The sequence below is a fragment of the Diceros bicornis genome, chromosome 20 (genome assembly GCF_020826845.1).
Source record: "Diceros bicornis minor isolate mBicDic1 chromosome 20, mDicBic1.mat.cur, whole genome shotgun sequence".
In the NCBI taxonomy this organism is placed as follows: Eukaryota; Metazoa; Chordata; class Mammalia; order Perissodactyla; family Rhinocerotidae; genus Diceros; species Diceros bicornis.
In genome coordinates, this window is record NC_080759.1 from 32,940,970 (window position 1) to 32,968,094 (window position 27,125).

The following is a 27,125-nucleotide window of genomic DNA, read 5'->3' on the forward strand; positions in this document are numbered from 1 at the left end:
CTACGCCACTGGGCTGGCCCCCAGATACATATTTTTGAAGTCAATTTTAACAACCTAGCCTCATTGATTATACCATTTCCAGATCCTTCTCTCTTTTCTCAGAGCCTCCACTTTTGCTAAGTGGAAGGAAGGAGCTCATCCACCTCCAGTAAGAATCACCTTGGAAGCCTTTCGCACCTGGGAAGTTTTGGGTCACTTTGGCCCTAAGGGCTCCCTCCCCTGGCCTCCTACAGCACTCACTGCCTGAACTATTCATCTGCTGTTAGTGCACTAGCTGCCATCTTTTGCTGTGAGCTTCACTTATTGTGTATTGTCTTTTCTCAACTTGACTTGCAATTTCCTAGAAGGCAGCAAGCAACCCTCCCTTAATCTTCCGTCTTGTTTCCACAGTGCCTTGCTTAAAAATCGTCTTTTTTATTGACTGAGTGTGTGAATGGGGAAGGACATACAGCAATCACACTCCACATTCAAAGCTATCGGCACTGGATAAATTAATCAAAATCTGCTCATCTTGTCAGGAAGCGTCTTTCACCACATTTGGATGGTCAAGTATCAAATTGCTAGTGCTGCATATCAGACACTAAATATAGCAGTGACATTAAATTTCGAAGGAAAAAAAACTACACTAACAGGGTCAGACTAACAGTATTAAAGACAAAAGATGAAGTGAAGTAGCCTTCCAAATGGACATCAGAAATTTTGTTAACCACATTAACTGGGTTTACGTATTGAGTGTTATGTGCCAGGCAGCACGCTAAGAGCTTTACGTGTGCTCTGTCATCTAATCTTCACAGCAGCCCATGAAGTGAGTATTATCACTCCATTTCACAAAGAAACTAAGGCACACAGAACTCAAATAACTTGCCAATGTTGATAAACAGCAGAATAGTGATTCAAACCCAGATTTGTCTGAATTCACCACAATCCTTCGCTGCCTTTTTAATTAACCAACTCCTGATGCAGATTCCCAGACCATAACTTGAAGGTTCTTTTTCCTAATGAAAAGGTCAAAAACCAAAAAAACCCCAGATTTTTTTAAAGCAAAGCAAGCAACCAACCAACCAATCAACGCTTCTGCAAAAGAAGCCAAATGGGAAGAATTTAGGAATATACTTATTTATGTTGGATCTGCAAGACTTCATCTTTATTTCTTTAATCTCTTTTTCTCCATTGCCCACCCAATTTCAGTTTAGACTTATCACCTCTACTCAGACACTTTCAATAGCCTCCTAATTCTGTTGACTCTAATGTCAGAATCTATCCAGAATCTGACCAGTTTATCACCAAGCCCATACCTCTTAACAAGTCTCTAAACTTCTACCTTCAACCCTCTACATTTTAATCTCAACACATGAATGTGTCCTTTTAAAAGGTCACATCACAACTCTGCTCACCACCACCTCTAGCCTGATCTCCCACTACTCTCCCTTCCCTCCCTCCACTCTGGGAGTATGGCTTGCCTGTTGTTCCTTCAACAAACATGACACGCTTCTGCCCCAGGGTCTTTGCACTGGCTGGTCCCTCTGCTTGCTGCTCTCTTCTCCAAGGTATTTGCATAGCACAGTCCCTCACCTCCTTTATGCCTGTGCTTAAAGCTCACTGTCTAAGTGAAGCTTTCCTTCAATACCCTGCTCAAAATTGCAATCCATCTTCCCACTCTAGTCCTTCCAATCTCTCTTGGCTTGTTCTATTTTTGTTTTTAGCTATAGCACTTATCACCTTCTAACATACTACCTACCATATTTATTATGTTTATTGTGTCCTCTCTCTAGAACAGAAGCTGCACGAGCATAGGAATGTTTATGTTTTGCTCACTGCTGTATCCCCAGCACCTAGAACAATGCCTAGCACATAGCATGTTGTCAGCAAATATTTGCTGAATTAGTGTTTTAAATGACTTACTAGCAAGAAAAACTGATAACCCCAGGTCAATGCACTATGTTTACCCTATGACTGAGTACTCTTGGGGTTCTCTGGGAGACACTCTGGGAGGCACTCTCTCACCTGCCGAGAAGACTGGGAATGGGGAGCTATTAAGAGGGGAATGATATAGTGAGTTCTACATTTCAACCAGTCCACTCTAACTCTGGGGATGGATCTGGGGAGGATAAGGCTAGAATTCTGAGTCCATTCCAATAGTTCAGGCAAGAGATGATGAAAGCTTGAGAATATTTCTGAGACAAGAGGGAAAGATTCAATGATTGGCTGGATGTCAGGGGATGGTGGGAATCTGAGTGACCCTCAGATTGTTGGGTTGGGTTGGGTTTAATGCTGGCAGTAATGGAGACAGGGCATGCCAGAGGAAGCCCATTTGAGAGTGTACTTGGGGAGATAAGTCTCCTCCACTTGTGTTTAACTTTCACTTTAGCAGTTCTTAGACAAATAACTAAAGTGATTATAGCAAAAAGCTCAACCAGGGCTATAGAGCAGCAGAATATAAACAAAAAGAATCCTACAAGAAGATCTTTGCTTATGTTCCCATTTATCAGTGGCACTGAGCTGGCTTTTGAGCAGGCAGATTCCCTTCTAAGGAAAAAGGCAGGAATGTCTTCTCATGGGTTAAAATTTCACATGGATCAAAAGTCAATTGTGCATTAGAAGATATGTTCCTACCAATATTCCTGTAGACTTCAACGACAATGAGTTGTCTCATTTCTTTGGAAAATAGCTTTAGAATTAGGCAATTTTAAAAGGGCCCCATTCTAAAGATCCCTGAACAAATCTCCATTTTGCACAACAAACTAGTTCAACACACCCTTTGGGTGATTGACAGTTTTACCCTCATACATTACCTGGAAAGTTATCTCGATTTAGCTTAGGTCTGCGAACGATCACAAAGTCCTTGTCATTCCCTTTGCTCTTCAGCCGTTTTCGTGGCGGGCTCTGCGGATGACTCAGGTTTGAGAGCAGTTCCTGGGGGATGTTCTCACTATCCACCTCCTCCTTCTCCAGGGCGGAGACCCCCATGCCTGACAGCAGTTCACAAGTCTTGCTAGAATCCCATCCCCACGTGAAACTGGTGGTAACGTTGCTACTCTGGTCGGGAATCTCCTGGAGGTGTTTCCTGCAAAGATGCACAATAGCCACCCCGCTTCTTTCTACAACACACCCGTAAATAATTCCAAGGTAGGCCTAAACGGAATTGCCAGTTACGCATTGTAGAAAACTTTCACAATAGCTAACAGAATTGCATTTTTTACGTGATGGTAGCGAGTTCCCAAGAATGAAAGAGAAAATAACCAAACAAATCGAAAAGGCTCTTTGATTTACGATCATGCAGAAGGCCTCAAGAATTTCTTAAAGTCGAGAGAACAGACAAGGAAAGAAAGAGGGCAATCACACAGTGATTGAAAACAGTAGCAGGGAAGCCCAATAAGGGGAGCCTAATAAAACCGCACGCTGATCACCGCACTAAAGCTTCCATCCATTCGCGCTTTCCCAAAGAAGCGGCTAAGCAATCATTCGCATTGCAGCATTAGTAACAATATTGCAAGTAGCAATATCCGCGGCCTAAATGAATTAAGAAGGTCCATTCATGTTCTGCCCCATTTTGCAATCAGTTTACCTGTGCATGGCGTCTACAGGTTCGGGAGTTTTAAATGCGTGCATTGACTGCAGAGCTGCCCGCCTCCCGGATTCCCGCTTTGGCGCGCGGCGGCTCACAGCGTGCTGCTGCAGCGTGCAGCAGCAAGACCCGCGAACTCTAGCAACGTTCCATCCCCGCCGCGCGCGCAGAGCTCTTCTGCCCGCTCTCCTCCGCAGCCGCCGTCTGCGGCCCCCTGCCTGCTGGGAATTGTAGTTTCTGCCCTGCCCCGTAGTCCGCCTGGCTCGCCACTACTCTCTTTCCTTGCAGCTTTGCCCGCCCTCGCGATACCCACAACCCCCCGCGGCTGAGGGGCTGCAGAGCCCACGGAGTAGGCGGGGAAGCGGAAGTGGGCGGTGCTTCGGCTGACTGAGAAATGTCAGCTGCTTGACTGGGGCCGGGTTTTCCTTTCCCGCGAACCCGCAGGCCTTCTGGTGACCGCCACCGCTGTCGCCTCGGCGCGTGGGTCCCAGACCCTGGACGGCTGTGGCGGACGCGGAGTTTCCTGGGCCTTCCAGACGCTGTCTGGCGAGATCGGACGGTGGGCCTGAGGGAGAGAGCGTGAGGCGCTTTGGGTCTGGGGCCGCGCGCAGACGGACATCGAGAGGACCCTGGAGACCCCGGTTGGCCGCCGCCGCGGGGCCCACGTTCCCGGAAGCTGAGTGGAGGCGGTAGCCCGGCCCACCGGCCAGGTGAGAGGCTGCGAGCCCGGGGCGTCACAGCTGTTCTCCCCTCTCCCAGGAAGCTGCCTCCTCCACGGAGGAGAGGGCGGCCCTTAGGACCGGGTCTGTGGGCAGGATCCTTTGCTCACCTGTAAACTAGGCACTGCAACGACGACGCTCGTCTCCCAGGCTTGGAAAGAGGGGCGGATAAGATAACGCGTTTTGTAAACTAAAGCGCAGTTCGAACGAGAGGCGGTGGTTTAGTTTTAGGGGAGCAGGAGACCATAGTGGCTCCTGTGTGCAGTGGGAAAGCTGCGCATCCCCTGGCAGCCTTGACTAGTCTTATAAGGGCTAGCGTGGGAACAAATCAGGTGACTATATGTTTGCAAAGGGCTTGACAATGCAACGCTGCGAGCCACCAGCAAAGCCATTCGGCTGCGCTTGCTCAACCGGTTGTGTCTGGGGTTGCGTCGCCGCCGTCAAGACAGCTGCTTTTAGCCTATCTCTGCGGAGAAGAGTTGGGGGGCGCTTAGAGTAGGGAGCGTGCCATATTCCAGGTAGGATGACCATGCGAAATCCGTTGTGCAAACTGTACTGTTAACTGTGAACCCGGGAGAACAGTGGAAGAGGGAAGGGGAATAAATTCCGACCCTAAGGAAAATGGAGAGGATTTAAAAAGTTCAGAAGCAAGCAGGCCAGCCTCATCTCAAAAATAGTAGGTCACTATGCTGTGTGACACACTTTATTTAAAGAAGTGATTCTTAGTTGTTTTAAAAAAAGGATTCATTTCTTTAAAAAACATGAATTAAACCTCCTTTGCCCACGTCTGTGCTTGTTTCAAGGTTGGTGCTTAGCTTGAAAAGTAACCACTTCTTAAGAGAGGAAAGTATTCATGAAGCTTCAAGTTGTTCTTGAAAGTAGGTGGAATTGGTGTAAAAAGGGGATCTGGTCACAAAGTGATTTTGGTTGAAACTAGGTAAAGAATACTATGTAGAATGTTCACAAACCATTAAACTAATAGTGTATGGAAAATATTTTTAAATGCAGTATTCTGATTTTTTACATAAAGTCAGTTTTATGTTACTTTGGCTAAGGAGAAAGCAGTGGCCTTCCTTTGAAATCTACATCTTTTCCCTTAAAATTGCAACTCATTAGAGAAAATATATACATATATTTTTTTTGGTGAGGAAGATTGGCCCTGAGCTAACACCTGTTGCCAGTCCTCCTCTTTCTGCTTGAGAAAGATTGGCCCAGACCTAACATCTGTGGCAGTCTGGCTCTATTTTGTATGTGGGTCATGGCCACAGCATGGCTTTCGTGAGTGATGTAGGTCCGCGCCTGGGATCTGAACCCACGAACCCCAGGCCACTGAATTGGAGCTTAACCTGGAACTTAACCACTATGCCATGGGGCCAGCCACTAGAGAAGGTATTTTTAGCAATAAAAGTTATAGTCTCCTTCAGGAAAGTGAACAAGACAGAGGAAGCTTGTAAGTAAGGGAGGAGAAAGAATAAACAAGGAAAAAAGTATTTAAAATGCCATGATGAGAATAAACAAAGTTTTGAGATATAAAGTAATTTGGCAAGGCCACTTTAGATACAGATCTCATAGATAGAAGGTCTAAGAGATGGGATGATTCTAAATTTAAAGATGAGAAGTATCCTGTTCAGTCTGGGACTTAGCTAGTAGTTGCTTGAGAGCTAGGGAACATTTCTAGTTCACAGAATACTTGCAGTATCTGAATTGGTGGACACCAGATCCTCTGTAGGACTTCAGAGAGAGCCTTTCAACTCTGCAAATCGAAGTCTTCTAATACTAGAATAGATATTTGACTAACACTTTGCACTCACAAGAGAAACGCTGTAGCTTGCTAATATGGGCATAATTTTTTTCTGCATTCCTTCTAATCATGGCTGTTCTCCTAATATAGTAAATAAAAGTTTAATTTGGTATATGTGGTTCTGTTTAATGTAAGGAATTGTGTCCATTGAAGACTTGAGATTACTAGGTCACTAGAGATTGCTGCCTGGTCTCTTCAGGAACTGCATCGTGATTGCTACTGATGTGGATTTTTTTTATTTTCCTGATTAATTTCATTTGTTTGATCTTAGCACACCCCATGTCCCATTTTAGTAAAAGAGGTATACCATAGTTCTAGAAGTAGAATTACTAGATCAGTATCTACAACAAATGAATTATAGTTTTTTTTTTTTAATATCTGCAAATGACTGTGGGATGAGTTATTTCTAGTACTCATTGGAAGCTTCAGATAGAATACTAAGTGACTTTGTAAATTGAGAAAGTTATACAAAGGGGCAAAAGCATAGTTACAAGGGCACAGGAGGGGCCAAAAAGGCCTGGAAATGATATTTGACTATAAGCTATAGTCAAATATATATATATGTATATATAAGCCATATATATACAGTAGTATATTAGTGATCTTTTTGAAAATCAGTAAAACAAAAGAGATTCTATTTAAATAGAAGGGTGATGTGCTTTTTCTTTACTTCCTGAATCATAGCATGAAGTAAATCTTAAAATTCTTTTCTTTTTTTTTTTCTGTGTTATTTAGCTTAGGGGAACAAAAGACTAAGAACAATTACATAGCAAGAAGTTTCTATCTGCCAATCAGATTTCAAAAGAGTTATTTTCCCTTGATTAATTTTAAAGTAGACCTTTAGTTCTCTGCAGTTTAGTGCTCTCTCTGATGGACAGATTAGGGCAAGAACAGAAGGGTTCTTCCCCAGTTCTAATTTGCTCTTTTTACTTTTCCCATGTAGATTAGAGTTATATATTACCCTTAGTAATGGCAGTATTACTTGCAAGGTAAAAAGGCTTAGTTAAATTCTATATTAAACATGACTTTCTTAGCATTCTATCTTCATATATCTAAAGGAATAATAGGAGAATTTCTAATTTGTTCACTATGAAAACTGAACAAAAATGATTTAAATAATTTAAATTGCATTAAAAAAGTATGTTTGGACTGGGGAAGAGACCGTGTAGTATCCTAATTGTGAGCCAGGCTCTGTAGTCAGGATGCCTCGGTTTGAATCCCAGCTTTGCCACTCACCATCTGTGGGAACGTGGACAAATTACTTACCCTCTCTGTGCCGTTTTCTCTGCTATTAAACAAGGATACTAACACTCCTTTCTTACTGGGTTGTGAGGTCTAATTCAACAAAGTGTGTTAAGTGCTAGCACAATGGTTGGAATTTAGTAAACTCACGCTAAATGATAGCTATTCCTTTTTAAAAAATTATTTTGTTATTAGGAAGGACTCAGAGTATTCTACAGTTTCCAAAATAAGTCTTACAATGTCTATACCAGAATTCATTACAAATCCGGTTGTTTTCTTCTTACCTGCTTACATGGTTGCTACCTCCTCTCTCATACCTTGGCAAAGGTGAAACAGTTGATATTTGTCTATCTTCCAAATGGCTTATCATGCTTTGGAATTCAGTTCACCTGGTTGGTTTGCCACCTCAGCTTATTTTTTGAAGATAGCTTCAAGAAATATGACTTTTTCCCATTTTTAGAGTGGGAGCAATATTCTCTTCTGGTATTCTGTCTACATCCTAAGCTGAATTCTCTCTATCCCTGGAGTCTTTAAACATAAGAATAATGACTATCTTCGGAAGATTTATATTTTGATTGGTGGTAGAGAATTGTTGACTTTCATCACTCACGTCTAGTTCAGATTCTTTTGATTTTTCATTAGCAGGATCTTGAGTTGTCTCCTAGTTTTTGTTACTTTATGTATCTGAGTAAAGATACATGTTTAAGTTAACATAATCTGAGTCTGATGAATCATTAGGTTTTAGTCAGATAGTCTGACTGACAGTCAAATTTTTCATTCAGTTTCAGGATCTTTGGTTTTAACAAAATTTTTGTGTGTGTTTTCCTGTTCATTTATTATGAATTCTTCCTTCCTTCCTGTCTCTCTTTCCCTCAGGAAACAGTACTCCAAGTCAGTATCATTAACAAGCTAATTATGAAAGGAATTTGAAGGTAATATTGTATAATATATTGATTATTGGTAGAACACTGAATTGGATTTTAAGTGTTTAGGACTTTCAGAACTGGTATTTTGAGAGGTAGACTATGTCCGCATATTAGATGTTAAAATTCGATTGAATGAAAGAATTGGCATTTTGATTTTGAGTAAAATCTACTTTTGCTGCTGTGGTGTTAATGCCAACCCATGACAGCTTTAAGTCTCTTTTTCATTTCTTATCACATGGAACTGAATTTTGATTTGCCTCAAATTTTAGTATATTCTTCTTGTTTTCCATTTAGCCTAAACACATTATTTTAATATTTAAAGAATATTATTAGAAGGACCATTGTTGTGCTCAGAGGCCTATTTCCCCTTTTGCCCTTCAGTAGTTTTTTTGCACAGCTGCACATGGTTACAGTTCAGCATATAATCTGGAGTAGTCTGCCTCCATTTTGATCATGTGCCTAGAAGGATGGTATTGTCTTTCTATATGACATTGGTACGTCAAATGCACCTTTTTGACATGGCTCTGAGATGTGTTCTGTCTCTTCACAGCAAAAGGGGAGGGGTGTTTGGGCTACCTTACAGACTTAGAGAGGTCATCCCAATTTGTCAAGAGAGGCAAGAGGAGCAGTTTCTGTGAGCGAGGATCATTTTTTGTTTTATAAGAATGAGGGTATGCCTAGGCTGTGGTAACCACAGAAAATGAGAAACAAAAAGCACTTGATATCTGTTCGTAGTTTTTTTTTAGAAGGAAGACCGTTTAGGGTAAAGCTATGCTTTCAGATCATTGGGAAAACTAGTTGTCTTCTGCAAGCGCATGATATGAAGGAGGCAGAGATTAGCAACTAGCGTTTATTGAAGACCTACTCTGTGCCTGGAACTCCTGCTTGGTATTTTACTCTTATCTTTCATTTGATCTTCATAGCAATCTGTGTGAGTTGATTATTTATCCTCATTTAATAGCTTAAATTGCATAAAGTTACACAATTATTAAATAGAGTTAAGATTTAGAACCCAGGTTTATCACAGTGTAATAAAACATTTCTATTTTAAAACAGTTGTGATTTTTGACACAATAACACTGTCGCAAATTTTTCATATTCTAGTTGCTGTGTGTTTTACCTTCATATTACTACGTTGATTTTTAAATAATTTTAAAATTAAAAAATAATACATATTCATTATTTAAAATTAAAAACACACAGATACAAGAAAGGACAAAGAAGAAAGTAGAAATCATCTCTTTACTACTCTATGACATCTACTGTTAGCATTTTAGTGTATATCCGTCCATGCATATATGTGTATTTCTTGTGTGTATGCCCTCAGACCCCACCCCATCTCTTTTGACATCTCTAAAGTGTCTCTGGATCTCACCTTTCTTTAGGCTGGAGGGATCTGGTGGGCTCCTTTAATCTACAGTGGAGTGTTGCTCTTAGGTAGCCTCAAACACAGATCCCTCCTCTCATCAGTCGTGGCCAGGTTAGCAGGATTAGTGATTTATGAAACCTTTGGCTGCCTTTCTCAAAAAGGCAATGGACAATTATGAGACTGGTGGACATCCTGGACTATTTAGTACAAACATTTAAGTTGTTTCTGTGTTTTCGTGTTTAAATAATGCTGCTGTGAAAAATAACATTATGGATAAATCTTTGTTCCCATTTTGGTTTTTCTTTATTTAAAGAGGAATTGCTAGGACAAAGGGTGTGTACCTTCTTTAAGGTTTTTGATACATATTGCCAAATTGTTGTCCTCTCTGGCAATAAGTTTTTTTAATAAGCGGAACTTGAGTTGTCCAATCTTTGTTTATTTTTATTAGATTTTAATTGAAAATTATATTATGAATTTAATATACAAATAACTAAATCAGATGGAGAATAAGGCACCCCTAGCTTTGAACAGAAAATTATTCAGTTGAAATAACCAAAAGAGGCTATAGGAATTCATAAGGAACTTTGGAAACTGCTATCATTCTGGACTGTAAAAAAAACAGTTCCTCGCTTGCATTTAGGTACAAGGTTGATGATACGGACTTTAAAACTATTATTTTCTCATCTCAGGTTAGGAAAACTCCAATTTTCATCTCTAATTTCGTGGGACCCCTAGGCCTAACCTTGTGTCATGACAAGGCAATAGGAGTTCAGCTTGAACAGAAATGGTGTGGTAAACAGAATAAGAGACTCCCAAGGATGTCTACACCCTAATCTCTGGATCCAGTAAATATGACTAGATTATCTAGGTGGGCCCAATGAGATCAGATGAGCCTTTAAGCAGAGCTTTCTCCTAGCTGAGGGCAGAAGAGGAAGTCGGAGATTCCAAGCATGAGAAGAATTTGACAAGCCATTGCTGGCTCTGAGATATATGGGGCCACAAGAAAAGACTGGAGAGAGGTCTCTCTAGAACTAAGGGCAAATACCTGTTGACAGCCAGCAAGGAAACGGGGATCTCAGTCCTATAACTGTAACAGTGAATTTTGCCGATAGCCTGAATCAACTTAGAAATAGATTCTTCCCCAGAGTCTCCAGAGAGGAACACAAACCTGCTACACCTTGATTTCAATCTTGTGAGTCCCTTAGCAGAGAACTCAGTTGAGCCACGCCATGCCTGGACCCACAGAAACTATGAGATATGGGTGTTGTTTTAAGCCACTAAGTTTGTAATAATTGTTTACAGCAGCATAATACGTTGAATATGGGAAGAGATGTAACCAGATCATCTCTTTATTACTAGAATAAAGGATCCATAGGACCCAAAGGATTCTGTTTATTTGTCTACAACATTTTAAAGTACTGACTCTGAATCAGACTGAAAAGTTGACAGCCATAGTAAAAAAAAAAAAAAAATTAGTAGCTAGTGGCAAGTTTATAACTGATTTTGTTGTTTGCTTATGCCCATAATCTTACCACTTATTATTGATGTTTTCATATATTTCACTGTTGTCTTTTTTTAGTGCATATTATGTAAAATTGTGTATATCTAGTTTTTCAATTAATGTTATGGTAGTTTTCTAATGTTATTAATCTTAAACATTATTTCTTACACTTTAGTAATATCCCATCATTTGGTTCTTTCATACTTTATTTAGCATTTCCTTGGTAATCTATGATATTCAGTCTTCTTTTCTATGATTGTCTTATTCCTTGTACTGGACAATTCAGGTAAATAAATACCTAGATCAAACTATAAAGAGATTTTCACATAATAATTACATTATATTTAAATTCACATTGAATGATGTTTTTTTCAAAGCTGGATCTTGAAGATGATAATGGTTTTTCATCAGCACATTCTACATTGAACTATTGGCTAACCACTTAATCTATTCTTGCCTTAAAAATAGGATTTGACTTACTCTTATGTGATAGTATAAGTTTTTCCACAGAACGTGTAATTTGAAATTTTGAGTAGTAATTAGTAATAAACAGAGTTTTAAGCCTTTTGAGTTGTAATAAGTATTTGTAAAATCAATTTTGGAGACCATAACAAGAGTTTTACATTGTCTTTGCAGTCAGCAATAATACAAAATAGTATATATACTGAAGTATACAGTATGTTTTTTGTTCATTCATTTATTCATTCAATAAATATTTTTTTGTTTTTTGTTTTCTTGTTTTTGCTGAGGAATATTTGCCCTGAGCTAACATCCGCTACCAGTTTTCCTCTTTTTTTTTTGTATGTGAGCCGCCACCACAGCACAGCCACTAACAGATGAGTGGTATAGGTCTGCGCCTGGGAACCAAACCCGGGATGCTGAAGCAGAGCGCACCAAACTTAACCACTAGGCCACTGGGGCTGGCCCCAAATATTTCTTGAATATCTGTTATATGCCAGTCATTATATTAAAGACTTAGGATATAGCAATGAATAAAATAGTCAAGTCTGCTCTCATGGAGTCTATGGGTGAGGGGGCTGGGGGGGGGGGTGGTTATCCAGAGACAATAAAGAATATACATTATATCAGGTGGATAAGTGTTTTGAAGAAAAATAGAGCAGGGTAAGGTGATAGGAAGTGACAAAAGGGGATAAACTTTAGATATTTAAGAAGAATGAAAATATTGATGGTTGAAATGCACAGAGGAATGGAAAGAAACTACTTCAACAATATAAAGAAAAAGTGAAGAAAATTGTTAAATGTGATTTTTTTTTTTTTTTTTGTGAGGAGATCAGCCCTGAGCTAACATCCGCCAATCCTCCTCTTTTTTTTTTTGTTTTTTTTTGCTGAGGAAGACGGCCCTGGGCTAACATCTGTGCCTATCTTCCTCCACTTTATATGGGACGCCACCACAGCATGGCCCACCAAGCAGTGCGTTGGTGCGTGCCCGGGATCCGAACCAGCGAACCCTGGGCCGCCGCAGCGGAGCGCGCGCACTTAACCGCTTGCGCCACCGGGCCGGCCCCTGTTAAATGTGATTTTTGTTTGTGATAGTTCATATAGGGTTTTTTCCTATATAAATTTAAATTTAGCCTGTTAAATTACTCAAACTTTCTTTGTTCTTTTTATAACTAGTTTTGGCTAGAGATGTTTGTTGATTTGAAGTATTTTATTGACTCTTCGTTATTTTATTTTGGTGAGTTGCATCACAATCTTGATTCTCTATGTTAAGATATTAATTAATTCCTTGGAATATTTAGTTAGTCCATAAACAAACAAAAATGCTTAACAGTGATTTTACAAAGGTAAAAAGTATATAATGCCTTCAGTTAGTAAAGGTAAATTGTTTCATAAGAGTGGAGAAATATCAAATAAACCATTTGCTGTTGCCTGTGTCATCAGCATTTATACTAAAAATATTTTCAAATGTATGACTTTTCAATAATCATTAATAAGTTTTTCTGCATATAAAATAAAGTGACTTTCTTTAAAGAAAATAAGATTTATATAGATAAATAGAAAGTGTAAATATATTATGTGAAGCAATAAGTGGATAAGAATTTCAAGTCATGAAAATTGAGTTAGACAATATTAACACTAAAGAAAAATACTGTTTCAAACAAAGGAAAGGTTACTTTCAAATGGTCTCTGTCTTTCTGTCTCTCCCTCTCTTTTAGAAAATCTTACGTAATGGGCTTTGGATAATCTTAGAAAAGTTCATTTTAAGAAATATCTAATTTCCTAGGAACTAGTCAATAGTGTATTTGTATAAAATATTCTGTTAGGACTCACAACATTAAGGAACAAACTCCAAATGACACTATTGAAACTGTTTGCATCTAGTATTCTTATTTTACAATATTTTAAGAACTAATGTAAGTTTGTTAAAATACCTTTTTTCCTGAAGGTATAATTTACGTGAAATTTTTAATATATGCTTTAAAAAATAAGACACAAATACTTGAGAGTAGGAATTATCCTTTTCATTTTATTTGTAGTCCAGTGTAAAGCATGACAGTTTTCCAAAGAATTTAGTAATACGTTAATAAACAGATATTTAGGAAATTTACAGCTGGTCATTTCTTGTGTTAACGCTGCATTTTTTTTTTTCCAGTTTACAGATATGATCCAGATCTGTACGTGAATTACTTTGGTTAGTCAGAGTGAACATTCAATAATGAGTGGTGCAGCTTTGGGACTCGAGATTGTTTTTGTCTTTTTTCTGGCATTATTCCTACTTCATCGATATGGAGACTTTAAGAAACAGCATAGACTTGTAATTGTTGGAACACTGCTAGCTTGGTATCTCTGCTTTCTTATTGTCTTCATACTGCCTCTGGATGTTAGTACGGTAAGAGGTGAAACTGATTTTCACAATTTAAAAGGCAGTTGTAATCATACAGTATGCTTGAGATATGTTAGTTCTTAAGACAGCTAAATTATGTAAGGTTGTATTTATATTTTGAATTTAAATGTTACTATATGAATTTGACCGTTAAAAAGCATAGCCAGGAAGGTGATTTTGGGTAGATACATTGATACACTCCAATATCCCTTAAGTACTTGATAACCTTTTGATTTTCATCTTTAAACCATGCATTCATTTCTTTAGACAATATACAACCGGTGCAAACATGCTGCTGCAAACTCAAGCCCTCTTGAGAGTAACAACACTACAGGATTGTACGCTGCTACCCCGGTTCCAAGGTATTTTTTTCTTTTTAAATATTGTAGAGGGAACATTGTTTAAAAATTGTCAGTTTTTATCATCTGGATTTTATGTTTATAAAAGCTTATCCTTATTCTCTACTCACCCTTTCCCCACTTCCATCTTCTGCTAGTAGACTTAATTACCTTGTATTTTTTTTTAATTTAAATTTAAATTTTAAATATTTATTGGTGCATAAGGCCTTTCAGTAGATGCTAATGAGAAACTTGGAGAAGACCTGATTTTTTTAGTTTTGGTTCTCCCGTTTACTAAGTATGTGACTTCCAAAAGCTATTTTTCCTGTCAGCCTCTGTCTTTGATCTGAAAAGTGGGGCATGCATTTTCTCTTTCGCCTAGTTTATAAGGTTGTAATAAAGGACAAGGAGGTTCTTCTGTATGTAGGATATGCCTTTCATTGCACGTCCTTTGAAATCATTACAGTTTTAGATCAAGAATGAAGTTCAAATTATCAAAATGTTATATTGAATTCATATCAAACTTCTAAGTAAAAAACTAATATATTTTGACTATAGCTTTTACCAATGCTTTAAGTAGTATTTTCATGTTTCTTTATGTAGCTTTTATTATTATTTTTTAACCTAATCTGGATAAGGGTAAATTTAAATGTAGACGTTAATCCCCTTTGAAGCATCATTAAAAGTTGATATAGATCAGCAGCAATTGTGGATTGTTGGAAGCCCTTGGACTAAAGAATATTCTTACAGTCTAGGAAGACTGACTATTAATGGAAGAATATGTGGTCAGATACATATCATATCTTCAGAAAATTCACACAGAATTATCTATAGAAGCTAACATGTGTCTCCATAGGAGGTATGCTGTAGTGATTGATTTAGTTAGCATTTCAGTTTCCAGGAATTAATCACTTAATGTCTCCCCCCCAAAAAAATAACCAACCCCACAAATGGGGTGAGCATGTATTTTAAAGGTAATCATCAATTTTAAAAGTAATCAGATCAGAGATTTGATTTCATGATGCATTTTCTTTTAAAGACTGTTGCATTATTAGTTTATTAGGTGAACGTTATGTCCTCTTTTTACTCAATGACTAAAAATACATTGAAAGTTGAAAATTTAAATGGTGTTCCTCTCTAGTACAGACTGTTTTGTTCCTTTTGCATGTGTTTTTTAGTTTGACTGTCAGCTTTGAATTTTAAGTTTTCTGTGAAATTTTACAAGTTAGAGTCAGTGATTTAAAATCTGAATGTAAATGAACTTTGCCACACACAAATTAATTGTGTAATTCATTTAAGTAGTCATTTATGATTAATTGGCTTTAAATTGTTATTAAACAGCCAGCATCCCTGTTTTAAGCCATGGAGTTACATTCCTGATGGAATCATGCCAGTTTTCTGGAGGGTGGTGTATTGGACATCACAATTTTTAACATGGTAAGTGGTGGTGCAGAGTAAAATTTTTAAAATTTTGGTTCAAGTAAGAAAAAAGGAAGTGATTTTTTTTCAGTGAATCTTCATAGTTTATAATTTATTTGTGTCACTTATTTTTTCCCTTTCTGCTCGTGCAAGTCTCTTCCATCTTAAAAGAAAAGAAATGAAAAGAAAAAAACAGACAAACAAGAAATAGAAAACAGAAGCAAAAAATTTTTCTTGTCATTGTTCCCTTCCAGTTATTGCCTTCTCTCTTGACCCTCTTTAATTCATTCTTCGAGCTCCATTATTACGTGAAACTGTTCTGGCTAAGATTATCATTATCCCCTGATTTTCTGTCTATCTGCTTAGCTCAACCTTCTGAATTTCCTTCATGGGCACCATTTCTGTGACTCATTTCCCAAATGTTGATGTTCCTTAGGGTCCCATCTTTAGTCATCTTGTTATCTGACTCTCCTGTGTAGCTTTAATTATAGCTGTAGTTTCATTGACCTGTGACGCGTTCTGAATCTTACTTTTTACCCACTATAGCTTTGTCTTTCGGCTGTGCTCCAGACTCACATTTTATCCACTGCCTACTGAGCATCTTAGATATTCTGCAGGCAGCTAAGCTCTAAAACTGGAGGTAGTGAAAACTAAAAATCATGCAGTAGAGTAGGTAGTGCCCCTGTAAATTCATGGTAATTGAACTCAGCTGGGCCCTGAACATTGCCAGACTTTCTTTCTTTGTTTCTCTACTCTGCTTGCTCTTTATTCTTCACAACAAATCTTTCCAGTCACTTCAAACCTCTGCTGTTCCTTTTGTGGCTCTCTCTACTACCCCCTAAAAACAATCACCTTCTCTTTTAGCGGATGACTTTGCTTTCTACCTTACAGTGAAAATAGACGTCATCAGGTGGCAGCTCTTTCAGCTTCTCAGCAACAAACCCTACCTACCTACCCATCCATTCTTCCCTCCCCTTCAAGAATTGAAAGAGTCCCTCTCATATAGTTAATCCTTCTTTCTGAAATATGAACACATCCCCTTCAGCTCTTGTTACCAATACTTACAGCTTCCAGTTTCAACAAAGCATGCACAGTTCTCTCCTACTTTCAAACAAACAAACAAACAAACAAACAAAAAGTCTCTCAGATCACAGCTATTTCCAGCTTTCTAGCTTCCCCCTCAATGATCTACTCCTCATCACAGCTAAATGCTTTTTGGAGACTTTTTTTTATTGAAGTATAAATTAGTATAGAAAAGTGCACAGATTGTGTTTAGTTTGACCTTTTGCAGAGTGAATACACCCGTATAACCACTCAGATGATGATATAGAACATTAAACAGCGCCCCAGAAGCTTTCCCCATGCCATTCTCCCAGTCATTACCCTCCCTAAAGGTAACCATGATTCTGACTTCCATCACCATAGAATAGTTTTGCCTGTTTTTGAGCTTTATATGCATGGAATTATGCAATATATACTTTTTTGCATCTCACTTTTTTTGCTCACATATTTGGAAGATTTATCTGTGTTGTGTTGTTGTATATATTAGTATATACAACATATTTCTTTTTCATGTCTGTGAAATGTTCCGTTTCATGAGTATACCGTAGTTTATTCTACTGAGCCAAACTTCTTAAATGAATTGTCTACATTTAGTGTCTCTCTTTGCTCATGGCTTACTCATTCCTTAACCCACTGAACCCTGTTTTCTAGCCCCACTTCTCCCGTCCCGCATACAGGTTCTTAATTTACTTGACCTCTTGGCAACATTTGATTCTATTGTTTTCTCTCTCCACTTTCAAACACTTTCTTCTCCTGGTTTCTACCCCATATGTTCCTTGGTTTTCTTCCATTCCTCTCTGCACAGTTCTGTCACAGTCTCCTTTGCCGGCCCCTTCTCCTGTTTCTCTACCTCTCTTTTAAAAATTGATATTTCTCAAGAGTCAGTCTCAGTTCTTTCCTTCTCATTCTGTGTACTTACCCTTCCAGATCTCAGCTACTGATGTTATTTCAGTATGTTTGATATGGTGATGGCTCTGGAATCTATCTGTCTTTCTAATCCTCTCTCCTGAACTCTAAAGCTGGGTAAGCAAACTACCTCCTTGCAGCTCCTTTTAGATGTTTCCTAAATACTTCAAAATCAGTATGTTGACAACCAGTCTTCTCCCCTCCTGCTTTTTACCACGCCAGCACCCCTTACTCTCTCCCAAATAGTTCCGATTTTGTTCCCTCTCAGTTTATTCTCCATGCTGAAGACTTATCAGTCTTTGGAAAACTAAAATTCAATCATATCTCCTTTCTGTTACAGAAAATACTTCTTCATTATTCTTTGGATGCAGTCCAAACTCTTTATAAAGCCTTTAAAGAAAGGCCTTTTTTAGAGTCGTCTTCAGTCACTCACACTGTTGTACTCTCTGCTGGTCCTTGTGGCCTCCTTTGCTCCCAGGAATGTGCTTTGCTCTCTCCTGCCTTAGGGCATTTTCTCTCCCCAAGTTTAATATTACAAAATTATTCAATCATCTATTATAGTTTATTTAGTATTAATAATTACTCAGTCATATTTATTCGTGAAAAGAACTACACGTTAAAATTGAGATTTACGTATTTCTGGTATTTTGAAATTATACAGACATATCAAGTGTTTTTTAATTATATTTTTTCCAACCATCTAGGATTCTGTTACCTTTTATGCAGTCATATGCAAGATCAGGAGGGTTTTCTATCACTGGAAAGATCAAAACTGCACTGATTGAGAATGCAATCTATTATGGCACCTATTTGCTGATTTTTGGAGCATTTTTAATTTATGTAGCTGTAAACCCACATTTGCACTTAGAATGGTAAGAAAAGTTGTCTTCTTAACATTGTTTCTGTGTATGTTTGTGTTTTTAAAAATTAATTTTTATCTCATATATTCAGGTAAACAGATATTTCATCAAGAAACATATCAAGTTATATGTTTTATAGATTCCTCAAAAAGAATATCTGAATAATCCATATTACTAAGAAGGAAAATATGAAATAACATCTTTATAGCTATTAGACAAAGGACTAGTGCTTTGTCTAATAGCCATATGTTGAAAGTATTAACCTTATGATTTGATAGTCTTTCAAATTCTGTATATGACAAAATATCTGTTTTTATTTTTCATTGGAACTTGTAAATATTTTTTCTTTTGTTCTGACTATAGTTTGAGGGCATATTCCTCTTTAATGTTATATTTAGACATTGCCGTAAAATTGAAATCTATATTGTGTTCTGTAATACACGTGAAGAGGTACATCTGAAAAATTTAGTAATAGAGCCGTAGTGATAATCCTCACTGTTGCATTTCTGAGATTTGTGTAGGTCTGCCTCAACACAAGTTAAAAATTTTTCAGGCTTTAAAATTTTTCAGGCTTCTCTTGGTTAATATTGAGTAAGAACACACCTAATGAAAAATATGTTTTCTTCAGGAAAATATGTACATATTTTTTGCCATGAATTATCCTGGATTCTAATTTTACCTATAATAGAAGCAGTGTTTCCTGTGTTAAAGTTCATTTGTGCAGTCACACTCTAACTTTCCACTAAAACACACAGATTATCTGCTGTTACTGAAAGAGTAGCCAAGGATTCAAAGGTCTAATTTTTTCATATAAAGTCCCTAGCCATCCTTTAGGGCAGTTGTTTTCTGAAAAACCACTTAACACTAGTTAGTTTCATTGTATATTTTTTTGGAAAAATTTATCTATCGCAGCTATCTGCTTATGTTTTCTCTCTCTTAGGAACCAGCTTCAGACAATTGGGATAGCTGCTGCAAATACATGGGGTTTATTTCTTCTTGTGTTGTTGTTGGGGTATGGCTTGGTGGAAATTCCTCGGTCGTACTGGAATGGAGCAAAAAGAGGTTATCTACTTATGAAAACTTATTTTAAGACAGCCAAATTGATGACAGAGAAAGCAGATGCAGAAGAGGCTTTAGAAGATGTCATGGAGGTAAATAAGTTTAAACCTTATAGTCAACAGTCAGCAAGTTGTGTGTATCTCCTTTCGGATACACTGTTGGTTTGTTGTTGTTAGCACATTGTTGGGCTTTAGACTGAAAATTTGACAATGTGCAATTATTAAGAATTGCAGGATTCTTCTAGGATGACTTCTTATTGGCAGTTCAGCTTCATGAGATGTCATCTCCATCTTCTAACGGACAAAGATTTAGGGAGAATATATTCACAGTGCAGGGTTATGCTTATTGTCTTGGAGTAACTTTTCATAGTGCCCTCTTTTACTCTCAGAAGTCTCCCAGATTAGATGATAAGTTATGTGATTACCCTGACAGATTGGAAGTGAAGATAGCAATCAGAGGATACTTCTACCTGAAAGTTTAACCCAAAGTAATCCCAAGTCTGGAAACCTCTTTAGAAAACAATTTGCATTGGAGTTTGTATCGAAAAGTTTTGTTTCCTATCTGCAATCTTAATAAGGCACTTTGTTTTACTCACTTGTAAAATGCAGATGACTTGAACCAACTTCACAAAGTTGTTGAAAGTATAACTTTAAATATACATATAAATATACAACAAATTATAAAAATTTTGCTGTTAAATAATAATTTGGTTATTGATTTAAAAAGAGATTATTGTAGTTACCTCACATTTTGCTCTTCTGGGGAAATATGCTACTCTGATAATGTTACTCTCCACCTTAAAACCTCATGTTGAAGGTTTTTCATTTATGTTAGAATAAACTCCAAAATGTTTTAATGTGGCCTACCAGAAAATAATTTGGCCCGTGTTTAGCTCTCCAGCCTTATCTCAAACCTCTGTCTTCCTCACATTGGTCAATTTTGGTTCCTCAGACTTGCTAGTGATAATGAAATAGCAAACAATTATATAGACAAATTTGCCTGAGTCTCAACTTTGATTCCTCAAGCTTAATAATGGTGATGATAATAGCAAACAAGTATGTAGACTTACTTATTTGCCTATGACTTTCTGAGCACTTTACATATATTAATACATTTAATTCTCACAACAACCTTATGAGGGAGATTTTTTTATACCCATTTTATAAATGACGAATATGAGGCACAGAGAGGGTAAGTAAGTTTCCCATGTTAACACAGCTAGTGAGTGATAGAGCCAGGCAGTCTGACTTTAGTTCATGCTTTAACAGGGATTGGCAAACTTTCTATAAAGGACCAGATGGTAAATATTTTAGGCTTTGTGTGCTATATGGTCTCTGTTGCAACTTTGTCAGTGTAGCGTAAAAGCAGCCATAGACGATATGTAAATGAATGAGAATGGATGTGTTCCAAACAAGAACAGGCAGTGGGCCGGACGTGATCTGGTTTGCTGACCCCTACCCTTACCATTACATTCATTGCCTCTCTTTTCTGTCTTTAAGTGTGCTATTCCTAAACTCTTGGAATGCTCTTTTCTCCACTCTCTTCAGCAAATTCCTACTTCATTTTCAGGTCTCAACGTAAGTGAAAATTCTTCAGGGAAGCCTTCCGTGTTAGTTTCCTAGGGCTGCCATAAAAAAGTACCACAGAATGGGTGGTTTAAACAACAGAAGTTTATTGTCTCACAGTTCTGGAAGCTAAAAGTCCAAAATCAAGGTGTCACTAGGGTTGGTTTCTTCAGAGGGTAGTAGGGAAAATCTGAACCATGCCTCTCTCCTAACTTCTGGTGGTTTGCTGACAGTCTTTGGTGTTCTTTGGCTTGTAAGTGTCTGCCTTCATATTCATGTGGTATTTTCCCTGTGTACCTGTCTGTGTGCAAATTTCCCCTTTTTATGAGGACACCAGTCAGATTAGGGGTCCCCTGCACTCCAGTATGAGCTCATCTTAATTTAACCAATTATATCTTCAACAACCCTTTTTCCAAATAAGATCACATTCTGAGGTACTGGGGGGTTGGACTTCAACATACGAATTTTGAGGGGGCACAGTTCAACCCATAACACCTTCTCTGGTCCTCTAGACTGTTAGATACTTGGCAACTGTTTTTAAGTGAATGAATAAATGAACAAAAGAATGCTCACTGTGACTGAAAAATTTTATTTTGACTTTGCAGCATTTATTCCCTATAAAATGTATTATAGCAGAAAACATTGATTCAAAATGTAGGAGTAAATCTCCTATGAATAGTATTCTATTACATTTTCTCAGGCATATGATAGATATTATTACATTTTTCAAAAGAAGATTTTTTAATATCTATATTTGAAAATTTGAATTTTTTTGAAAAAATATTTTAAATTTATATTTGATAATAAAATAGTTAGAAGAAGATAATTTAAATTTGTAGTGCTCCCCTTAGAAGTTGGTGTTAAATTCAGTTGTTTCAGATTTGAGGAATATGGATTTCACCAGTTCATTCAGTATTCCTTCAACAAAAATAAGGCTAGTTTTTTATTCGAGATCTAGATTTTGCTAGGAGGAATTTTTAGTGTCTGAATAAAGACAGATTTTGTTGTTGTTGTTAGGTAGGAGTCCTCTACTCAGGAATAGGGTGTGGAAAATTAAGGACTGGCATTGGTGCATTCTTTGCTATTTTAGGATAGTAGTCATAGGTTTCAGGTGTGAAGAATTAAAAAAAATTTAGATAAGAGAAAATTTTCCATGTAAATAAGAAACTGCTTTTTTCTTTCTTTTTTTTTTTTTTTTGAGGAAGATCAGCCCTGAGCTAACATCTGCCAGTCCTCCTCTTTTTGCTGAGGAAGACTGGCCCTGAGCTAATATCCGTTCCGATCTTCCTCCACTTTATGTGGGACGCCACCACAGCATGGCCTGACAAGCGGTGAGCGGTGCGTTGGTGCGCGCCTGGGATCCGAACCCCGGGCTGCCAGCAGTGGAGCGCGCGCACTTAACCTCTACACCACGAGGCCGGCCTCAAAACTGCTTTTTTCTTAACGGATGTTTTGAAAATAGCAGATCCTCATAGACAGCTGGAGAACTCTGACACTTCTCCCCTCCCCAAAATGCATGATTTCTCAGGTATGAATTTTTTTGTCCGTATATTTCAAGGGAATTTGAGATCCTTTCTGTTTTTCTCAGTATCTGAAAATTAATAAACTTGAGAAAAATTTTTCATCATTTAAAAAAATACTGTTTTTCTGCTGTGTTAAGTGCTATGCAGAACTGGCCATAGGATACTAACTGTCTAGAGTGGAAAATTGTACAGTCCCTTATGGTGTATGGTAAATGTAATGTGAATAATACAAAGGAAATGATCTAGTATAGAGAATTTTTACTTCTGAATAGTGATCAGAGGAGAAAATGAAATATGACCTGGGCCTTGAAGGGTGGGTAGAATTTTCATAGCTGATAGCAGCCTGGTCAGATATTAGAAAGGTTTTAAAACCAAATTTAATTGAGCATAACGTTTATGTTGGAAAGATAAAGCTTGTAAGGTAAGGTTGTAGCCAGATAGCAGGGCCTTGAATGCCAAACTGAAAAGTCCAGGCTGTATTTTGAAAGGAGTGGGGAATCATTGACACCTTGCAAGATGGGAAGAGACATAGTGCTTTATGTGGTTTAGGGTGATCGATGTGGTGGAGGTGTGTGTAGAATGTATTACAGACATAAAGCGTGGAACAAGAATAGGAATAATTTAGTTTGAGAGAAAACTTTTAAAATACATTGGTTTTGAATGCAGCTTTTGACAGATCACAAAGTTCAATCACTTTTTCTGGTAATTATTAATTATTTTTTTCAGCTCTCCATAAAAGCGAATACAGTTTTATAAAAACCAGTTTAGTGTTTTTATGATGTTTCTTTCTGAAGTGAATGTATACATCTGTGTGTCTATTACTTTTCTTTGAACCATTAATAAAACTTATGAGTCATGTCAAACCATTCAAAAAGCATTTGTTTAAATGGCCTAAGAAGTCACTTCTACCTTTTGTCCTTTTTCAAGGTAAAGGATTTTGGACAGGGAGAAACAGCTACTTCTTTCCACTGAAAATTGCCTATTGGCATGACTTCAAGGATGTTGTCTGGCCTGCCTAGTAAAGAATTGTTTAGAAAATTTAAATTTATAAAATAAGTTAATATTTTAAATACTTAGAACACTTTATAAAAGTTACAAACTTTTGAAGGAACTTTAAATTTATAACTGGTATAACAACAATTACTGTTTCAGTACTTATTTTTGTTTAATAGATATGATATTTCATATATAATATATAACCAGACTGGATAGTTTATATTTAAATTTGTGCTTACAAGTCAACAAACTTTAAGGCAGCTTAGTAATGGAAAATTGTAATGTAATGATGCTTCTAGGTGACCTTTTAAAAATCCACGTCTTGTCGCTCCGTGTTTAGGTCTCACTCATTGACCTCAAAGTAAACTGTTGTTAAGGCCTTCTGGAGTGCTTTGCTCTTGCTTCTTCAGCCTGATCAAGTGCTACTCAGGCCCTTACTCTCCTGTTCCCTGTAGTCACACTGGAGTTCTTTCAGTTCCGTGAAACTCCTCGTTCACTTCTGCTTGGAGGCCTTTGTACGTGCTGTCCCTCTGTTTGGAATATTCTTTTCCTTCCTTTGGCTGGGTGACTCCTATTCATGCTTTCTATCTCAGTTTAAATAATCAGTTCATCAGAAAGCCGCCCACACTGGATTATACAGCAGTTTCCACACCATTTCTGTTTGAATAATGTCTGTTTTCCTCATTAAGCTAAGCTCCTTGACAGGAGCAGTGTCTGTTAGTACAGATTATTCATAGGGTCTACATATTTTAAATTTTGATGGATATTGCTAAATTCCCTTCAAAATATGTTACATCACATTTTACTGTGTGTGGGGGGCCCTGTGTCCTCACAATCTTACCTCGTTACATGATATCACTTTTTTATAATTTTGCAAGAAAACTGTTCTCATTTTAAAAAGTGTAATTGTTTTTAGTGAGCTTGAATAACTTTTCAGACATTTATTGGCCAATTGTGTTTCTTCTGTGTCTTCTCATTTTTCTCTTGATTTGTAAGTGCTCTCCATGTATTAAGCATAGTGATTTTTTTGTCATATGTTATAAATATTTTTTCATAACTTTGTCTATATGCCAGATGGTTTCCCTGCCTCCAGTTTTGTATCTAAGTCCGTTCTCTACCCTACAATCAGAATGTTCTTTTAATATCCTAGTCAGTTCTCTCTTGTCTCATAGCCTTTGAACATGCTGCTGCTTCTGCCTAGAAAACAGTAGTTCCAACTTTTTAAAAATTTCATTAATATTATAGAATATTGTGATTCTTTGAGAACTACTGGTTCTAAAGGTTCCCCTCCCTAACCCTTTAAGCCTTTCATACTCATTAAATTGCTTATTTAATTTTCTCATCACTAAACTGTAATCTTAGTTGAAGACCTTTAACACCATGTCTTCCCACCGCACCCTCCGGTATGGATTGTGATGACCTTACACCTAGCATAGTGTTGCTATATATTGTCCTATAAATAAACAAATGTGGAATGGATCGTTAGTTGTGACAACTGTAGAATACTCTCCCATTGGAAAGGAGCAGGTGCTTTGTGACACTTGTAGCCTGTTCTGCTTCTTCTGGTTTATTCACTGTGTTTTAGATAATGAGATAATTGAACTTGATGAGCAAAGTGGAGGAATACAATCCTGTTCTTTTAGGATTGCAAAGTTTGGCTGATCCTTCATGACTTTTTTAAATGCTTATTCATCTTTGTGTACTAAGTAAGCAAATGATAAGGGAGTAAATCTAGAAAGTAATAAGAAGTGTGAGGATATAGCTATTCTATATATAACTTTTGTATTTTTACTTGTGTTCTTAAGAACTTCTGGTCAGTGAATGGAAATTCATGTATATGCTAAGTAATTTGGGTTGAAATTAACCTCCTGAGAATATATATAGTACCTATAGCATTCTCACTTGAAACATCTGATCTATAGAAATGGAAATATTTTTATTTCTCTTACTATTTTTACAGGAGGTTTGTAAAGTGAATGAAAGCATCAAGTATAACCACCCATTGAGAAAATGTGTTGACACAATTCTTAAAAAGGTAATTAAATCATATTCTCATCTATTTTATTTTGAAATATAAATTTATATAATATAATATTATAATAAAAGCATCAGACAAGTATGAGAACAGCATATGACTGAGGTCTTCCCAACTCCTTTCCATTTTCATGGAAATGTTAACCATAAACTAGTAGTAATTTGTACATAGAATTTGTTCTTTTGTTGTTACAAATTTAACATTAATTATTGGCAGTATTTTCCACTGAAATGTGGGTATAGAAGTTATGTTAAGTAATGTATAGTGATTACCATGACACAGCGATGGAGATGGACCTTTACAGTTTGTAAAAGTGTCATTGAATATGGCCACTAAAGTCATATCTCCTGTAAAAAAGCAAACTGGGTCCTCAATAATCTCTTCCAGTCAGCTTCCTACTTCTCATTTTACAGTATATTTTATATTTCATGAAGTGAATGACATTATGAGATATTTAACACAGCCATTTCATTAGGAAGCCATACAATTAAGGTTTTGATGCATTGGTATTGAATTAGGAGTATTTGTATACTTCCAAAAGTGATTGTTTCAAAAATGAGTTCCTTAATTGTCTTCTATGCGACCACAGAACCACTGAACTACTTCTTTTCCTATATTTTAAATCTGTTATACTGGTTATTAGCTATTGTTCCTTTTGGCTAAGGTGATAATCATGAGAATCAGTTCTCTAATAATTTCTCTTACATTTGCTACCTTTTCATACCTATTCAGGAAGGTTAACTTCCGCAAGTTCATATGGGTAATAAATGACTAATAGTAGGGCAGATGACTCCAAATCATGTATTTATTTCTCTGTACTATGACTTTCAAAAATTCAGCATCTTGGATTTGTTGTGATTCTTCTTCATTATTTAGCTGGGAAAATAATTGACAGTTCAGGAGCCTACCTAGAATAATTCTCTCAAATAGTAGTTGCTTCGTGTAGGTAAGCCCCCTTCCCTACCCATCCCCAGCCAATGTATCTGAGCATAAAGATTAATTTTAATAGAGGTAAAAAGTAACTCAATATATCTTTTAAAACATTTTCAAGAAAATGTCAGCAACTAAAAATCTAACTATTTAGAGATACCAATAAAGGAAGATGTTTTCAGGAAAATTAGAAATGCCCAAGAACGGAAAATTTTTAATAAAAATAAAATTTCTATCTTTTTGCAAATAAGATTTTTAAAAATCTACTTGTTCCTTTTAGTGCCCTACAGAGTATCAGGAAAAAATGGGTAGGAACATGGATGATTATGAAGATTTTGATGAAAAGCGTAATACCTACCCAAGTGAAAAAAGTCTGGTAAAACTACATAAACAGGTAACTTTATTAATTATAGCTATTTTACTTACTGATGATTTTTGTTAGATTTATAGTTACTGCTCACAAA

The 27,125-nt window shown here is 37.1% G+C and overlaps 2 protein-coding genes across 11 annotated transcripts in view; one reads left to right on the forward strand and one right to left on the reverse strand.

The window, feature by feature from the left end:
- SKP2 (S-phase kinase associated protein 2) overlaps window positions 1-3,734 on the reverse strand; it is a 31,508-nt gene extending 27,774 nt beyond the window's left edge. For both annotated transcript variants that reach the window (XM_058564237.1, XM_058564236.1), the window contains exons 1-2: window positions 3,566-3,734; window positions 2,793-3,064 (exon numbers count right to left, since the gene is read on the reverse strand). In XM_058564237.1, coding sequence (XP_058420220.1) covers window positions 2,793-3,064; window positions 3,566-3,609 — 316 coding nt within the window. In that variant the 5' untranslated portion in view covers window positions 3,610-3,734. The remainder of the gene's footprint in view (window positions 1-2,792; window positions 3,065-3,565) is intronic.
- A 203-nt stretch (window positions 3,735-3,937) lies between these two features.
- LMBRD2 (LMBR1 domain containing 2) overlaps window positions 3,938-27,125 on the forward strand; it is a 44,504-nt gene continuing 21,316 nt past the window's right edge. For 4 of the 9 annotated variants that reach the window (XM_058564227.1, XM_058564231.1, XM_058564233.1 and 1 more), the window contains exons 1-9: window positions 3,939-4,275; window positions 12,759-12,819; window positions 13,738-13,974; window positions 14,236-14,330; window positions 15,648-15,743; window positions 18,398-18,565; window positions 19,494-19,704; window positions 25,657-25,731; window positions 26,942-27,055. In XM_058564227.1, the coding sequence (XP_058420210.1) occupies window positions 13,801-13,974; window positions 14,236-14,330; window positions 15,648-15,743; window positions 18,398-18,565; window positions 19,494-19,704; window positions 25,657-25,731; window positions 26,942-27,055 (933 nt within the window). In that variant the 5' untranslated portion in view covers window positions 3,939-4,275; window positions 12,759-12,819; window positions 13,738-13,800. Of the gene's footprint in view, window positions 4,276-4,316; window positions 4,803-12,758; window positions 12,820-13,737; window positions 13,975-14,235; window positions 14,331-15,647; window positions 15,744-18,397; window positions 18,566-19,493; window positions 19,705-25,656; window positions 25,732-26,941; window positions 27,056-27,125 lie in introns of those variants that run through there. The other 5 variants (XR_009223174.1, XM_058564235.1, XM_058564232.1 and 2 more) reach the window with 4 other exon arrangements.